This window comes from Pseudonaja textilis, chromosome 9, assembly GCF_049901715.1.
Source record: "Pseudonaja textilis isolate UNSWEBS1 chromosome 9, rPseTex1.2, whole genome shotgun sequence".
In the NCBI taxonomy this organism is placed as follows: Eukaryota; Metazoa; Chordata; class Lepidosauria; order Squamata; family Elapidae; genus Pseudonaja; species Pseudonaja textilis.
The window spans coordinates 14,361,892-14,381,000 of NC_141998.1; the positions used below are offsets into that span (position 1 = coordinate 14,361,892).

The window sequence follows — 19,109 nt, forward strand, 5'->3', positions numbered from 1 at the left end:
TAAAGTAGGCGACTCAGGAGTAAGGTTTGGAGGTGATTGCCTCTCCCATAAGGTATAAAGAACAGGCAAAGGTAAAAAAAAACCTTTGTAGGAAGCAAAGTCGTTCATTTTGTCAGATTAATCCTTGAAGCTCTGTGTGGACTTTGTACTTTGGTTGCTTTTTTATAGTTCATTTGGCACTTTAGTTGTTGGCAGCAATTCAAAGGAGAGAAAGGTGGGTGCTTATCTCGAGGGACTGTTTGGGACTCATTACAGGCTGGGAATGAATATTGAAATAAAACAATTGTTTTAACTAAGCGCGTGCTTAATTATGATCTCAGGAAGCCTTGGTCAGAACAGTGATTGTCAGAAAGTTTGAACTGGTATCACTGAGATTACTGGAATTCATAGAAGATTGATAGCTGCATAGTATGCTTTAGTGAATGGTGATAAGAAAAGAACTAGATATGAGTTTCAGGAAAACTTCTTGCAAGGTTCTGAATGAATGAAATTCAGAGGAAAATGTTGCTCTGTTAGATCACATAAATGGAGAAACAGGAAAGAGACAAGAGAATAAAGAAAAGGACTTTTGCCATCTGTAGACTCAAGAATGAAGGAAGAAATGCCAATTGTTTGGTGGCGATCTATTTAGAAGAAAGTCTGTTTATTTTGAATCATAATTTAAGTATTTTTAAGTCTCCTGAAGTTGTCATAGCAACTGTTCTGCAGAGAAGTCTAACTGGGTGTTCTTTCGCTTTTATTCTTATTCTCCATTTGAAAATGTTCGTTTCCAATAACAATTTTATTCTTGCTTAACCTCTGAGCAAACACAATCACCTTTTGGCTTACCTCACAAAGTTGATTGCAGGCAATTATTATGTTTACACTTGTTAATATAACCAGGGCCCTAGGAAAAGGACATTTCTATTTCTGGGCTTAATATTAATGCTAGCTTAATTATCTGATGATATGCATAGACACACCAAACCTTAAATTCAGATTAATAAAATATAGTGTTAAAATACTGTAGTATGCTATGCCCACAATTACTTTTTGGGGGCTTAATGAATTGATGCCAACCTTGGGGACTTTAACATCTGTCAACTTTCAACTCCTAGAATTCTCCAGCCAGCATGGGGAAGTTAAAGTTTCCAAAGTTGGACACCCCTGGTTTAACATACAAGACTGGTTCCATTAACAACAAAGGAGATGACATGAAACCTGGTTCCTTGAGGTACCATCTGCCTTCCCATAACATTTGCCTGGCAGTTTTGACCCTGCAGGGCTGGCAGCCTCAGGTTCCTTCATTTGTACTATTCATCTCTCAATGACATTGAACCTCAAAGTATACCTTCTCACTGGCAAGGTTCTTCCCAACACCTCTTCCCTTCCCTCCCTTTCTTTCTTCTTGTTAGCCTCTACTCTGAATTTGTTTAGAAGAGTTGTGAAGACCTGGTCCCTCACCCAGGTTTTTAGTGAGGGAGAGTGAGTGATGTTTTATTATAATTTATTTTATTATAATATTAATAATAATAATAATATTTTATTATGAGCTACCCTGTGTCTGTTCCTCAAGAAGAAGCAAATGGGAGAAAGATTCAGTTGATAAATGAGTCCATCCATCCTATTACTTTGCATGTACTCTATTTGCATGACCTAAGTTGACCTAAGTTCCCGTCATAAATTTCTTTTCCAATAGCAAGTATTGATTAAATGAATAGATAAATTAATTAATAGTGTGGTAAGACTGGATGAGCCTGGGTGATGTCCCTATTCCCTTTTTGGCATTTCCTTGATATTTACCAGAAGAAACCAGTCACAGAAAGAATGATGATGAAAGAGAAGCTGGTGATCTGCAAATAACTGGAATGAAACTGATCCAAGTGAAAATCCATTAACACATAAAGTCTCACAGGTGATTGATTTCTCTCCAACCCAGCTACGCAACCTGGAGAGAGAGAGGATTGCCTATCGCAACCTTCTGCCATAGTCCAGGAAAGGGTTGGCTCATTAGCTTAAAAAAAATATGTGCAAGCCACACGTGAGCATTCAAATAATGGGTTTGCCTCAGGAAGCAACTGTTACACATTGTGGGAAGTTTATAGGGGACTTACAGAAAATACCAAATTACTGTGTGTTCCACATCTGCAGAAGTACAAATAAAATCAAAATGAACTTAAATGTTTGAGAATAGTTACAAGACAAACATCTTTATAAACCATGTAGAACTAGACCTTCAGCATGTTTCACGATATATGAAACACAGGAAAACATCATCTAGAATTAATAGACACACTGACTCCTCTTTTTAAGCTTTGTCTTTGTATTTACAAAACAATTGGCCCAATTACCTGTATTCTTTCACCATGGCATCTGCAGTGGCTGAATATTGTAAATGTAGCAGGTTTCCTGACATGTTCTACTCTGAGTAATAAATAAAAAGGAATGATGACAGAATGTGTACGTGAAGGCTCTACATGCAGAAACAAATCAGTAGTGTGACAATTTTAGGAAGAAGACAAATGGGCACCAAAAAGAAATGATAGTGTTGTGCAAGTCTTTGCAATTCTCTTTTTCACATAAGACACTCAGCAAACCTACCACTGCTTAATTCTGTAGCTACTGAATTCAGTATTGTCTTGTCCTTTCCATCCTCCTGTTAAGAAGGATGTGTTCCATTAGAGGTTGTCAATAAACGAAAATATTGCGTAGCTTCAGTCTCAAATAACCAATTGTGAGATACTTGCTTTTCAGCAGCACTCGGGGAAGATTGTACTAGCAAGAGGCCAAGAGAGCAAGCAGAGAAAGGAAAAAGCATATCAGCAAGGCACTTTTCCTCGTTTGATTAATCCTCCCTGCCACTGCCTGTCTTCATGATTCCTGTCTTATCGGTGCTGCTGGAAAAGGAATTACACCACTGCCAAATGAATGCTATTGAAGCAGTGGTAGAATTCAAAAAATTTTTATTACTGGTTCTGTGGGTGTGGCTTGGTGGGTGTGGCTTGGCCTGGTGGTCATGGCTTGGTGGGCGTGGCAGGGGAAGGATACTGCAAAATCCCATTCCCTCTGCACCCCACTAACCTGCTTTCCAACTCCGTCTCCTATGCAGGGCAACCAAAGAAGACCCAGCCAATCAGCTGGGACTCAATGGGAGGCAGAGAATAGATGTGGGCGGGGCCAACCAGAGGTGGTATTCCAAACTACTCAATATTTCTGCTACCAGTTCTCCAGAACTGGTCAGAATCTGCTGAATTCCACCTCTGTATTGAAGGATTATCTTAGACAAGTATCTTGAGGGAATGAATTTCATCAGCACAAGAATAGAAAGTGCTAAGAACAACAGAGTGTCCAATCATGAATACAGGTAGTCCTCGACTTACGACCACAATTGAACCCAAAATTTCTGTTGTTAATGGAGATATTTGTTAAGTGAACTTTGCCCCAATTAATGACCTTTCTTGCTACAGTTGTTAAGTGAATCACTGAAGTCATTCAGTTAGTAACACAGTCATTAAGTGAATCTGAATTCCCCATTGACTTTGCTTGTCAGAAGCTCACAAAAGGGGAGTCACATGATACGGGACACTGCAACGGTCATAAATATGAACCAGTTGCCAAGCATCTGAATTTTGATCATGTGACCATGGGGATGTCACTTTTTTCAATGCTGTTGTAACTTTGAACGGTCACTAAGAAACAGGCGTAAGTCCAGAAATACCTGTACATGATATGGATGTCATCATGCTGTGATCTGTAAATGTTTAAAATGATATATGGGAGAAGATTTGAAACAAACAAAATGTGCAACAGTATTTTGGAAAGAAGCAGACAGGTATGAGGAGAATTGTTCTGAGGTACATTAGGAAGAACTTCAGCAATCCAGGGGCAACCAAACCTTTCATACAGAAAAGGTTAACTTGAAAAGATTTGGAACAATGTATTGATAGACGGTGTGTATGTAGTTCTCCCTCCTTCTCTTTTTCCCTTCTCAGCAACCCTGTGAGGTAGGCCGCGTTGAAAGAGACCAACTGGCTCAAGTGATCAGTGAGCTCCCATGACTGAAGTCACGGTATACTCTTATGTAATTTATTTTACACTGCCATGCAATATAAATGAGAACATATTTATTTATTTGCCCAGAGTCACTTAGATGAGACACACAGGTAAATACAGAAAATTAATAAAATAAATTAATTGCTAATAGATAAAACTGCAAGATTGGGATTGACTAATGGATTGATTATGTACCATCCAGTCTTTTTCAGCTCCTAGCAAACACATAAGGTACAGGTAGTCCTCAACTTACAAGAGTTCATTGAGTGACAGAAGTTACAATGGCAGTGGAAAAAGTAACTTAGGATCATTTTTCACACTTGTGATCCTTGCAGCATCCTTGTAGTTCCGTGATCAAAATTCAGAGAATCAGCAGCTGACTCATACTGTATTTATTGATGGTCCCAGGGTCATGTGATCCCCTCGCGCGAACTTCTGACAAGCAAAGTCAATGGGGAAACCAGATTCACTTAACAACCATTTGACTAACTTAACATCTGCAGTGATTCACTTAATAACTCTGGCAAGAAAGGTCACAAAACTCACTTAACAAATGTCTCACTTAGCAACAGAAATTTAGGGCTCAGTTGAGGTTGTAAGTCAAGAAGTACTTGTAGTCCTTTCCACACTGAACTATTCCTAACCTGGTCTTCCAACACGATGACTTCATGCAACTGTATATACAAATAAGCAATATATTCTGCATTTCTAAATCCTATGTAGTAATGTTCAGATTTCATTGACAAAGGAAATTCAGTTTAATTTCAATTGATTCATTTTTTTTCCTACAAACAGTTGTCTGCTTTTCCAAATCTAAAACCAATTGTTGCTTAATGCCAATGATGCCAATGACTAAGATCTCATAAGGAGCTAAATTGTGCCTGGTTAGAAATCAAAATGCAGGGTGTGGTTTGAAGGGAGATTATAACATAAGTTAAGGTGACTTTCAAGGTTGGAGGTCTCCTTTGGTCTCCTGTTTTTTCTCTTATCTATTTGAACAGCACACGTAATTTAGAATGACTCTTTTTCATCAGGTAAATATTTTAGTGCAGCATCCAGGTTTCTAGTCAACCATTAACTCCAAGACCTAGTTTCTCATCCAAATAATAAATTATCTTCTAGCTTGAACCCTTCAGACAGTAATTCATAATCCTTTTTTGTGGTTAGAATCTTTACATAGGCAACTAGGGCACTAGGACAGGAATAATAGAATTGGAAGAGACCTTGGAGATCTTCTAGTATCAAAATTTCCAGTGTTGGAGCATCCACAACTTCTGGAGGCAAGTTGATCGACAGTTGTTCTAACTGTCAGGAAATTCCTCCTTAGTTCTTGACTGACATCTTTTTTTCTGTAATTATGGATCTATTTTATGATCAGCATTTCCACTATTACTGAAGTTCGAAGTATGAGTTCAGTTGTTCAAAAAGCACTACTCAAGTTCCTCAAATGTCAGATCTAGTTGGCACTTAGACAGCAGCACTCATGCGACAATGGGAAGTTGAAAAAAAATACCTTGGCAGAAGGCATTGGTTATCTCCTAAGGTCCTTGGCTATGGAAAAAGGCCTAGGATATGTTAAGGTCTGACTATTCCCATACAAATTGAGCCATACTGGAAATATTTTTTAAGAGTCCTGTCTCAGGTCCTTCCTGTTGTAGAGGGAGAGAGGTAACCGTTGAATCATGCAACTATCCCTCCCCTGCTAACTCACTGGGCTTCTTCTCTGTTGACATTGAGACAACAGGCAAAAACTGTGGTTTTTCCAGCCAGTTTTGGAAACCTTGAGTTTCAGATAACATTTCATTAATGATCTGATTCAGTCTAGGAGTTTGTTCCTAGATAATGTATCTTTTTTCCTACTTTTTTCAATTGCTAAAGAAGTACATAAAATTGAGAGAACATTGTAACCCAACACTTACAAAAGCCCTATAATGTTAGATAGAAGTCTTATCTAACACATGATATGATTTTTTTCCTCTATCTCCATGTATGAACATTTATTTTTTATGCAATATTTTTGGTTTATTCATGGATTTGACGTATGTGTATTTTAAATTTGACAAAGGAAATTCGGTTAAATTGATTGATTCGTTTTTTTTCTTCCTTCAATTTGTTCATTGCCTTTTAAGCTATAAATTTTTAAGGATATGCATATAACTTCTCAGTCATGGGGCTAATATGTATAGTACACATTCATACTTCCAATAAATGAACTGGTGTTTAAATAAAGGAAACTAGACATATTTATGCTATAGATATTATGGAAAATGAGTAGAAATTAATGTTCAAACTTCTTAGTTTTGTGTGAAAAGAATTAAACCATGACAAATCATCCTGTAAAGGGTAAAGAAATTAGGCATAGATGAATACAAGTAGGTATGAAAACATTTATTTATTTATCTATTTATCTACTTATCTATTTATTTATTTAATGTATAAGATAACCCTTGGCGACATACAATCATAAATGCAAACATTTTGGAATGTTTTATGGAAAAGTGTTTGTTAGCAGAATTGTGGTATCAAGAAGTCGTGGTAGTGCACTGGTTAGATCGTAGTACTGCAGGCAAACTCTGTCAACAGTTGGAGTTCAATTCTGACCGGCTCAAGGTTGACTCAGCCTTCCATCCTTCCAAGGTCAGTAAAATGAGGACTCAGGTTATTGGGGGCAATATGCTGACTCTGTAAACTGCTTAGAGGGCTGTAAAGCACTATGAAGCAGTATATAAGTCTAAGTGCTATTGCTAACTCAATGGCTGAACAATTGCTTTGGACAGGAAAAGTTGATGCCTGGTCGCAGTCTTGTCTATTCCTATATTGATTTATTTAAGGGGCCATAAACGTACCAATTCCTTGCTTGTTTGAATGGGTTTTCACCTTGTGCTTAGTCATGGCTTGTTTCAACATTGTTGGCAGGTTTCACCCATAATGCTGAGGTATAAAAGCATGATTAACAATCCACATTGCCCAGAGCCACCTAGAAGCTGAAGTCCTTCAAAATCCCTAAGAGGCTAAAGGATGAGTTGTCTGGAATGCTATTTGCATCATTCTTGTTAGTGTTGCAATAATGGGTCTCTGTTTTCTGTGCTGCGTTGGTAGTAGCTGGTGCTTTTTTGCCTCTGCCTGATGAACCTTTAATCTTTGGGGTCTAGAAACGTTGCCCCCAGATCTCAGCAACGCTCAGCCTTGAGCTTAAGCAAACAAAAGAAACAGGCAGCTGAATTGCCTTGTCACTTTCAAAGACCAGGTGGCTGAGCGTGTTACAGGAAGGGAACAGGTTCCAGTCTCTCTTGCAGCACAGACCCTCTTTCCTGCTTGGAGAATTTTGAAGACTATCACCGTCAGTGATGAAGAAAAAAGACTTTGAGACTTTGAGACTGGTAAGAGGATACTCTTTCTCCCCAAAACGTTTCTCTTAGGCTTTAAGAAATTATTTCAATGAAATTGCCTTATTATTTATAATTTCTGAGTGTGTAACCAAGGGATGGAGGTGGTGGGATTTCAGTGAACATAGAGTGCATTCCCTCCTTTCTGAAGTCTGTTTCTCTTGCCTCCAGGTCTGGATTTCTCTACTAATTTGGGGTCAATTTCCCTGGAGTTCAGTTGCAAGTGGGAGTGAAGCAGATGTTAAGGCTATCAGAACATGGACAATTGTTAGCCATACCCAAAGAAACTGAATAACCACAAAGCACAGGATGCTCTTAAGCATGGTGATATGTAAAGAGGATTTCAGTGCTCTGGTGTACAAACCGTATAGATATGAGTCTAGGTTTACCTATCATCCTGAGATGTTTTAATCATGGTTTATTGAAGAGTAGAGTAGAATAGAATAGAAGCTGGAAGGGACCTTGGAGGTCTTCTAGTCCAGCCCCCTGCTCAAGCAGGAGAACTATACCATTTCAGACAAGAGACTGTCCAGTCTCTTCTTAAAAATCTCCAGTGATTTCTGAAGGCAAGCTGTTCCACTGGTTAATTGTCCTCATTGTTAGGAATTTTTTCTTCAATTCCAGGTTGCTTCTCTCTTTAGTTAGTTTGTAACCATTGTTTCTTGTCCTGATCTCTGGTGCTTTGGAGAATAAATTGACCCCCCTCTTCTTTGTGGCAGCCCCTCAATACTGGAATACTACTATCATGTCACTCCTAATTCTTCTTTTCTTTAGACTAACCAGACCCCAAACCTGCAGCTGTTCTTCATATGGTTTCGTCTCCAGGCCTTTGATCATCTTAGTTGCTCTTCTCTGAACTTCTTCCAAAGTCTCAACATCTTTTTTGTAGTATGGTGACCAAAATTGGTTGCAGTATTCCAAGTGTGGTATTACTAGGGTTTTGTAAAGTGGCACTAATACTTCGTATGATCTTGATTCTATGCCTCTGTTTATACAACCCAGGATTGTATTAGTTTTTTTGGCTGCTGTTGCACATTGCTGGTTCATATTCAAGTGATCATCCACTAGGACTCCAAAGTTCCTCTCACAGTTGCTGTTTTTGAGCCAAGTCTCACCTAATCTGTACACTAAATGCAACTCCTATGGCTTATTAACCAATTTGGGTTTATTAGGGTGGGATTATGCTTTGCAGTAAGCCTAAATTAAACTAACCGCAGTACAGCAATGAGGGAACCAAGTAGCTGTGTCAACTCAGTATCAGCCATTCAATTCACAGTTGATGGCAAAAGGAAACATCTCTTTCACACACTGCTTCATAAATGTCTGGAATCCTCTACTCCAAGTGGTTTTTACTGGTTTTGCTTTAGTATGTTACACATACCCCTATGATTTATGGCTGTGTGTGATCTGTGGAAACACTCTGAACTGGGATTAACCAAGCAATGGAGAGGTCCTCAAACTTTCTTGATTCATAGCACACTTAGTGTCCCCTTAATTTTTTTCTAGAGCTCTTATCCCAAAACTGTAAACTATCTTGAGCTGGTAATTCATGATCTTAGTTCATGCCCCTTTTGAGTTTGCTACAACATTTTGTGGGTATCTTGACACACAATTTGGGAACCATGGACTTAGTGCAAAATACAAACCCACCAAAAATATTTGTTTAGAACGCAATTCTTGTTAAAAGCTATGAGTTAAAGCCATCTGTTTCTCACTAGTTGTCCATGTTCAATAGACAGGACACTTGCTCTCTCGGATGCTGGAACAAGCAGTAGAGGATGAACTCCTGCTGCTTTCTGATGCCCCATGGTTCTAAGTTTTCTAGTGATATCTAACTGATCATGGTTGGAAATAGAATACTAGGGGGTGTGAAATATATCTTCTCCTGTTTGCCTACAATGGTATTGGGCAAATGTCCTTTGTTTCTGAAACAAAGTCTCACTAAGAAACATGTATTCTTATGAACCAGCAAACTATTATAAACTGTTATATTTAAATAATGTAAACTGCTCCGTGATGGCACAGTGGTTGGAATGCAGTACTGCAGGCTACTTCTGCTGACTGCTGACTGGCTGCAGTTTGGCTGTTCAAATCTCACCAGGCTCAAGGTTGACTCAGCCTTCCATTCTTCTGAGGACCCAGATTGTTGGGGGCAATAGGCTGACTCTGTAAACTGCTTAGAGAGGGCTGGAAAGCACTGTGAAGTGGTATAAAAGTCTAAGTGCTAATGCCAAACTATTTGTTGAATCAGTGTAATATTAGTGTACTATTACTTGAATCAACATCCATAGTAGCATGGATTTAGAAATACGTGCAATCATTACCCCATCACTGAGGTCAAGAAAGATCACAGTTTAATGGTGCAATAGTATTCCAACCTGACTCCAGTCTCCTTTGGTTGTCCAAAAGTGGAATCCCGAGAGACTAATGTAAATATTTAGAGTTTATACTATTGTTAGGCAAGATTTTGAAGGTTTTAAAGAGCAAACTGATCAATAAAATGCCCCCTTGACTTAATCAGTTAAAAATAGAAGTGAGAGGGGAAAGTGCATGCTATTTTGACTGTATGATTATTATTTAATTAGCCGTCATTCCATAAGTAAACTTACATAATCCACCTTAACTGGGCCAGAAAGTGGGACAATGATTAAAAAAAACCCTGTGCATCTGAATTAGAATTCTAGAATTGTGGATTTATGAGGTCCTTGTATTCTTAATGTTTTTTCCCACTTATGTTGACTAACAATCTTGGGAAGCAGCTGTAAATTGGAATCAGCGGACAAAAAGGAGAGAGATTCTCCCCCCACCCCCCGCCCCAATACTCAAGAAATTTGAAATGCAGAAAAACACAACCTGATTTTTTCTCTTGTTAGATCATTTGCTGGTTTAGATATTTTGTTGCCTGTCACTTATTTGTTGCATTGATACTGGGTCCTTCAGATAATCTAGAGCAGATAGTATTTAGCCTTTATAAAAATTTCACAACAAGGGAAGCTAGCCACAATTGTAGAAGTAGACATGGATTGCCTAATAAACTCTGTAGCCATGGAGAATTGGAAGATAATTTCCCTGAAAAGTACACAGTTGAGAAAGCGATTTATCCAGATGCAGATACAAAAAAGAGAAGAAGGGGAGAGGAAGATCATCCACTTTCCAAGTACTTCTTTGCTTCTTCTTGAACCTTTCTTGTATTTCTCCTCTCATAGGTGGAAGAGATCCTGTCTGAATTCCAGCTACGGGAAGAAGATTTGAAGAAGGTGATGCGTCGGATGCAGAAGGAAATGGACCGAGGCTTAAAACTGGAGACGCATGAGAAGGCCTCAGTGAAGATGCTTCCCACATATGTACGGTCCACACCAGAAGGATCAGGTACTTGTTGCCTCATTAGAAATGGATGGTGGGAGATGCAAACTTAAACACTTATTTTTTTAAAATCTCCTTTGCATTGTTCAAAGACCATCCTGTAATTGTAGTCCTGGGCTAGAAATAGGGGCATGCTGATATTAGCCATCATCTTATTGAAATGCCCAATATATTAACCATGGGGTTCTTTTGGAGGCAATTGATCCAGGTTGCTTTCCAAAGACATAAATTGACATGGTGTCACACTCTGGGGTTACAGAAGTTGGAGATTTCCTATCTTTGGATCTTGGAGGTACCAATTTCCGAGTGATGCTGGTCAAAGTGGGAGATGATGAGGAAGGGCAATGGAAGGTGAAGACAAAACATCAAATGTACTCCATTCCAGAAGATGCCATGACAGGAACTGCTGAAATGGTGAGTTGATCATCAGGCCAAAGGAACCAAATGAGAGGTGGGCTGGATTTGCAAAACACAATAAGCTATTAAACTTATATGCTGCCCCTTTCATTGATAAAGCATCTCTGCATAGCAACTCAAAAGAGACATAGTCTATGGAACTTTATATATCAGTCAAATGCCAAAAAAGCTTCAAGTTCCTACAATTACTAGAAAGTCAGCGCAGTGTAGTGATTAAAGTGGATAAACTAATACTAGGAAGATCCAAATTCATTTTTGCCTTCAGTCATGGAAACTCTCTGGGTTTCCTTGGTTGCTGTAGAAATAAAATAAAGAAGTGGTCATTGAATCAATGTCTAAGTCAACAGTTAATCCAAAGTTGTATAGAAGACGGTCTTTTAACAGCTATTACATATTATGAAAATAGCAAATTATCAAAGTCCTGCCTGTTATTGGAAGGATGAGGGTGCCTTGCTTTTACCCTAGGATGTTGTGTCTTGTTCGTTGTCAAAGAACTTGGGTTCTTGAATAAGCATTCTACAAGAAGTGAAAGAAAATATTCATTGAAGGGCAATAGAATTTTTGTGTGTGTCTCTCTCTCTCTCTCAGCTCTTTGATTATATTTCGGAATGCATCTCCGACTTCCTGGACAAACATCAAATGAAGCACAAAAAGCTGCCTCTGGGCTTTACATTTTCCTTCCCTGTTCGACATGAAGATATTGACAAGGTAAGATCTGAAACCAGGAATTTGGAATGCTTTCTGCTTTTGACTGCATGACTTTCTCAATGGAGCTGATGAATCATTCATAATCATACATTCCAATACTATAGGAGGGTATGATGTTCCTTCTGTCTCTATATGAGGGAAGCTTGGGAAAAATATGCTAAATCAGAAAACAATCAAACAAGTAAAACCCAGTCCCTTTGTGCTATGGAGGCTCAGAAGATGATCAATTTCTATAGAAAGTGACTTCTATTTTAAAACAAAGCGAAGCACTTTGATGGGGTCAGCCTTGAAATTAAGCATAAAACCTAGATAAGTATATAGGTAGTTCTTATCTTACCACCATTCCTTTAGCAACTGTCTGAAGTTATAATAGCACTGAAAAATTGAGTTGCACTAATGTGCAAATCTGCCAAGGGAAATGTATCACTCTACAAGTGTAAGTAGATTCATTGTAGGTGAGCTTCCAGACAGATTTTTCAGCAGTGAATAGACCATGTTAGCCATGAACCATTGTACGATTTCTGCAGGATTGCAGACCTTTTGAAAAATTATAATAGCCTCACTCTCCATTGTTGCCTCATCTCCTATAAGAATATTAAAGAAGAGTCAATAAATTTGTTACTACAGGAGCTGTTAATGAGAATGTCACAAGCCATTGTATTTCATAACTTAAGCTTTTTCTTTTTTCTTTTCTTATCTTCTTTTTCTTTCTTCTTTTTCTATCTTTTTCTTTAGGTTTGCTTTTTTACCTGAGGCAAAATACTCAGTAAATATAAATTTTAAAAATCTCTTAAAGCAATGTGAAGCGTTTGTGAGAATGTCATCATTCTCATGTGAGATCTAGTCCAAGATGATCAAAACCAGACAATCTGCAATTATTCTCCATTGCTGGTACATGGTTGCCTACATATGCCGGCCCTTCTTGTTAGATCGGGTAGATCGGTTCTCAGGAAGACGCGAGACCCACAGTGAACATTCAGCTCTTTATTGTGTTTAGCTCAGTACAAAAGCCTTGGAGCCGCGGCAGCCTTTCATATAGGGCTGCTTGCGGCTCGCCGGCCAATGACGGGCATTCAAATTCCCTGCGATCGGTTTGGCCACCCGTGGGCGATTCGTTGAGACCCAATCACAACCGGTCAGTCGGCCAATCGGGTTAGGGTCCGTGTGGACCAATCGGTTTGCAGGGTTTCAAGAATGTTAATATAGAACACCCCTCCCCTCTTGGTTCAGTCCTTACGTGGGGTGGTCACGTAGTCGCGCAGGTAGGCGGGGTGTCATACCTGCCTAGTTGACCTGCGCGGCTCAGTTGTTGTTGAGTCTTTGACTGGTTCAGACGGGCTCCGCGTCGCTCTCAACTCTGTTGATGGAACCGCCTGGAAGGGTGAGCCGGGCCTATGGCTGCAACTCCCACCTGGTCTACCCGGTTCGGTCGAGTTGTCGGCTCCGTTGTTCCCGCCTGGTCTTTCCGGGCTGGTGGAACTGGCTTGGCTGCTCCTTCCGGGTGAAGCCCCTGTCCTTTCATCTGCGTGGTCTCCTGGTGAGTATTGCTGGTTAATTTGTGGGGTTTTGGCGGGTGTTCCTGGTTTTTCTGTTGCAGTTTCCCCCCCTCCTCCAGTTTCTTTTGTGGTGTTTTCTGGCGGTGTTTGCAGGCTGTCTGTATTGGCGGCTAATCTTGACCTTAGTTGGTTGATATGCCTTTTCCAATTTCGCCCATCATCTGTTTGCAGCCGGTATGATCGGGGGCCTGTCACCTGGGTTATTTTCACAGGTACCCAGATGGGATCCCCCGTGAAGTTTTTTGCGTAAACGGTGTCCCCTGTTTTAAATGCTCGGTGCCTGCTTGACGAGTCTGGAGGTATCTCAGGATTATTTGGACTGTAGTTTTCTGCCCATAAGTAGTTCTGCTGGGCTTTTGTTGGTTGTCGTGTTGGGTGTTATATGTTGTATGAGTAGCAATTTATTTATTTTTTCCTGTATATCCCCGGTTTCGAATTTTTGAATGGCTTTTTTTGTGTATTGAACTGTTATGTCTCACCTGTATCCACCGGTGAGAATACAAAGTTCCAGAATTCAAAATATTCAAACAAGAACAAAACCAGACTCAAAAGGGTTAACTGTACTGTTTTCCAGTCCTTGGCAGTCTTCCCGGAATCTGTCTGGCAACTCAGAATTGTTCATAAATCACAACGGCCGCTTCAAACGTATCCTTTCGAATCCACGAAGCACTTTGCTCCAAGCAAAGATTGAGAGTCAACACACCTCCTTAAATCCCCTGGATAGGCGTGTCAATCTCTCTAATCAATGTCTGGCTTGACGCCTCCTTTCAGATTGTGATTGACATTTCAGTCTTCTCCTAGTTCTAGCGTCAAGCCAACATCCGTCAGTATCCTCCTCACTAGAAACCTCTGGCTCATTTTGTGGATCAGCTGTTTGCATGAACGAAGTCAAAGGTTCTGGAGAGGATTGTCTCTCCAACAATCCTCCTGGCAAACATCTGTGTCCTCTGATAATTCAGACTCCACATTCACAGCAGGCTCAAACCTTCCATCTTCAGAGGTATCAGAGTCAAAACTCCCAGCAGGGTAAATCCTTCCAGTCACAACACTATCCTTCACCGCAGGGCCCTTCCCCCGAGTCTGACGATCAGGATGTGGTTTTGAAGGGAATTGTGCATGATATATCCGAATAAGGTCTGGGGCATGCACCTTGGACACATCCTGCCAAGAATGAATCTCCGTTTCATTTTCCAGTCTCCCCACAAAGTACTGGAATCGTCCCTTCAGCCATCGTGAATCATAAATTCCGACCACTGTAGTATCCGTAACAGGTTCAGTGCTGGGCCTAGATGGAGAACCCGTATCTTCTGGAGAACAGAGAGTACAAGATGGGGTGTCAGGTACTAACAGGGAGAGGTGAAAAACAGGGTGAATGCGCATGGAGCGCGGTAGGGTGAGCCAATAAGCCACAGGATTAATAACCGCCTCGATAGGGAAGGGACCAATAAAGTGATGATCCAACTTCCTAATCGGACAATCGACCCGAAGATGTTTCGTTGACAACCACACCTTGTCACCCACAGCCAACGGAGGCGTCGCTCAACGCGAACGATCTGCGAAACGCTTATAATCTGCTTTCGCGCGTTCCAATTGTCTGGAAATTAATTGATGCACGGCATATAACTCCGACAAAAAGTCTCGTGCCTCTGGAACTGGAGGTTGGTAACCCACATTTGTGTAAAAAGGCATCATGTGGGTGGAGGTGTGCCGAGAATTATTAAAGGCAAACTCTGCCAATGGAAGATAGGTCACCCAGTCGTTTTGCCGTTGATTTAGAAAACATCTGAGGTATTGAGCGAGGATGCCAATTACTTTCTCAGTCCCACCATCATTTTCCGGATGGTGCGCCGACGCTAAACATACTTGTACTCATAGTGCGTTCATTAGACTTTTCCAGAATTGAGCGGTGAACTGAACACCGCAATCTGAAACAACTCTGTCCGGTAAGCCATGTAAACGGAACACGTGTTGTATGAAAAGCCGGGCAGTAACACGAGCTGAGGGTAATCTCCTACACGGGATGAAATGGGCCATCTTAGTGAGCATGTCAACCACCACGAGTACCGTCGTATAACCCGATGACGAGGGCAAGTGTGTTAAAAAGTCCATGGATATCGCCCCCCCCAGGGTCGGTTCGGAGTCGGAAGTGGTTGTAGAAGTCCAGGAGGTGCACCTGACGCAGACTTCGCTTGTCGACACGTAATACAAGAGGTAACATAAGAAAAGACGTCAGGTCTGACTCGAGGCCACCAAAAAGTCCGTGTAACCAAGTGAAGAGTTTTAAAGAAGCCAAAGTGGCCAGCAGCAGGATTGTCGTGACATTGAGTCATGATGAGGGCTCTAAGTGTTCTGGTGGGTACGTATAATAGTCCTTGATGACGTAGCAAGCCCTCCTCTAGAGTCCATGGGGAGTCAGGTTCAATTTCCCTTATTCTTTGCTGTGACCAAGCATCTAAGCGCCTCTCTTACTCGAGCCCTTAAATCCACCAGATCCTGAATAACGGCCAAAGATTCCGGTGGCAGCACCGTACGTGGAGGAGGAGTGTCCCGGGGCCAATATACTCAGGTTTACGAGATAGGGCATCTACTCTCCGATTTTGTCCACTGGGAACGTATGTGACTGAAAAGTTGAACCTAGCGAAAAACAACGACCATCGGATCTGTCGTTGGTTCAACTTCTTGGCAGTGGACAAATGTTCCAGGTTACGGTGATCCGTCTGAACCTCCACCTTGTGCCGAGCCCCCTCCAGATGATGTCGCCATGTCTCAAATGCAGCCTTAATGGCCAGCAACTCCTTCTCCCAAATGGTATAATTGCGCTCAGAAGTTGTGAGCTTCCTTGAATAACATGCGCATGGGAAAAGAGGTGCACCATCCATTGGAGCTTGCAACAACACCGCCCCAATAGCTACATTAGAGGCATCTGTCTTGACCACAAATGGACGATTCGGATCAGGATGCCTCAATATAGGTTCAGCAATGAAGGCTGTCTTTAGAGCTTCAAAAGCCTGTTGCTGCGGGGGCCCCCACTTGAACGGGACCTTCTTGCGAAGGAGCTGGGTGATGGGATCCGTCAGCTTGGCAAAGTCCGGGATGAAGGTCCTGTAGTAATTGGCGAACCCCAGGAGACGTTGCACATCCTTTACTCAACGAGGGGGTTCCCAACTACACAAGGCCTCTATTTTCCTCGGGTCAATGGCAATGCCATCGGGAGAGATGATATGCCCCAAGAACTCTATGGAAGTCTGGAAAAAGAGGCATTTCTCCAGTTTTGCATAGAGTTTATGCTCCCGAAGACGTTGTAATACCTGACGGACTTGACGAAGGTGGCTCTCCCTCTTTACCGAGAGTAGATCAAAATGTCATCCAGGTACACCACCACAAATCGGTCAAGCATGTCCCGTAAAATGTCATTCATTAAATGCTGGAAAACCGGGGGGGCGTTGGTCAAACCAAATGGCATTACGGTGTATTCAAAATGTCCGTAGCGGGTGCCAAACGCCATCTTCCACTCGTCCCCTTTGCACATACGCACCAGGTTATAGGCCCCTCGAAGATCAAGCTTGGTGAAAATAGTAGCTTCCCGCAATCGCTCCATTAACTCTGGAATGAACGGCAAGGGGTAACTATTTCTCACCATGATAGTGTTCAACCGGCAGTAATCACAGCACAAATGTAACTCCCCCGTCTTCTTTTTCACAAAAAGAATGGGAGCAGAAAGAGGAGACGACGATGGTCTGATAAATCCCTGGGCCAAGTTCTTATCCAGAAACTCCCGAAGAGCAGCCAATTCGGGCTCAGACATGGAATATAAGCAACCCTTGGGCAGTGGGGCATCAGGTAAAAGCTCTACGGGAAAGTCATATGCGCGATGCGGTGGTAACTGATCTGCCTCCTTCTCGCTGAAAACGTCGGAGAAGTCCGATAGTTCCAGTGGTATGGAAACAGCAGGGACGGCAATGTCCTGACCAGCGCAGATATGTCTCAGATGATCCACACACTGGAGACTTGGGAATAAAATGACGTTCTGCGCCCAAGTCACCAAAGGATCGTGCAATCGTAGCCAGGACATGCCAAGAACCAAAGGGAGATGGAGGCCCGAGGTGATATAGAAGCTAATCGCCTCCTCGTGGTCTCCGATAACCAAACGCAGCAGCTGGGTAGCAAAGCGAATGGGTCCTGACCTAAGCTCACGCCCGTCAATGGTTTCCACCTTGATGGGTGGTTCCACAGCAACCAATGGGGCATCAAAGTGCGTTGCAAAGGCCCAGTCCATAAAACTAGTAGTAGCCCCCGAGTCCACCAACGCAACCGCAGGAATCCCCTCCTTCCAGGACTGTAAGAAAACTTGCATATCCAAAAGTAAATGCCGAGGAGGGCCAGAGCTCACTTCAGCTACTTGAGGTGGTGGTGTGATACGTGCCCGACCTAGGGTGTTCCCAAGGTCAGGCCTACCCCGTTTCCCCGATGGGCTAGGAGTAGATTCTGGCACTGGTCTTCGTGTTCCCCTCTTTTTACAAGAATTGGCAAAATGTCCCGGTCCCCCACAATAAAGGCACAAACCTTCCTGGAACCTTCGCGAGCGTTCTTGCGCTGTCAACCGAGGGCGGAGTGCACCCAACTCCATCGGATCCTCGGTCCTGGTCATGGTACTATAAGATACCAATGGCGCAGGTTCTACTGAAGGTTGCGACCTTGAGTGGGAGGACGGTTCCCTAACTGAGCGTTTGGTCCGGTGCTGTTGTAACCGGGCTTCAATGGGCAAGCATTGTACCACTAGCGCATCCAGGGTTAAAGCCCGCTCTGCATGCACCAATTCATCTTGGATTTCATCTGCCAAGCCCTCCTGAAATGCATCCATGTGGGCTGACTCATTCCAAGTAGAGTCCATGCAGAGCAGACCAAACTCTGCAATATATTCTTGCAAAGGACATTTCCCCTGGCAAATGTCCCTCAAATGTCTAGCCACAGTTTGGCTCTTTATAGGATTTTCATACATAACCCATGTTGCTGGAAACCCTGGTAGTCACTTAATAAAGGGCTATCTTGTGTCAACAGAGGAGTAGCCCATTTAGCAACCGGTCTTGATAAAAGGCTAATAATAAACCCCACCTTAGCCCGGTCATTAGGAAAATCTTCAGGCCATAATGACATGAATAATTGGCATTGTCCCATAAACGCTGGGAACATATCTGTCTGTCCCGAGAATTTATTCGGCACAGATACTGGGCTTTTCCTCAGAGGAGGAGCTGGGGGAGCAACTGGAGCCTGTAATTGTGTTACATGATTAACCAGTTGAGTTACCTGTTGTTGTAAAACCTGGTTAAGCTGCAAAAGTTGATCTATTTGTTGTTGTTGCTGCTCTACCAGTTGCTTTAGTTGTGTTGGGTCCATCTTGGTTATAAGATGGAGTCTTGGCTTGGAGCAAAAATGTTATGTCTCACCTGTATTTATTTGTTTCTCTGGCAATGTCTGGCGTGGTCAGAGGTGGGTTGGGCAATGTCTCTATCTGCAGGGTTGTTGTTGTGGGTGCTGGGTCGTCCTCTTGGTCTGGTAGGGGGGAGCGGCTTAACACGTCTGCATGTGAAATGTTCTTGCCGGGTCGGTGCGTTAGCCAGTAGCTGTAAGCGGCAAGGAACTCGGACCA

General features: G+C 42.0%; 1 protein-coding gene across 2 annotated transcripts in view; it reads left to right on the forward strand.

The window, feature by feature from the left end:
• Positions 1-19,109, forward strand: part of GCK (glucokinase) — a 45,310-nt gene that overhangs the window by 9,433 nt on the left and 16,768 nt on the right. Inside the window, exons 1-4 of one of the 2 annotated variants that reach the window (XM_026718019.2) lie at positions 7,148-7,412; positions 10,625-10,787; positions 11,041-11,195; positions 11,787-11,906. In XM_026718019.2, coding sequence (XP_026573804.1) covers positions 7,380-7,412; positions 10,625-10,787; positions 11,041-11,195; positions 11,787-11,906 — 471 coding nt within the window. In that variant the 5' untranslated portion in view covers positions 7,148-7,379. Of the gene's footprint in view, positions 1-7,147; positions 7,413-10,624; positions 10,788-11,040; positions 11,196-11,786; positions 11,907-19,109 lie in introns of those variants that run through there. The other variant, XM_087938971.1, reaches the window with a different exon arrangement.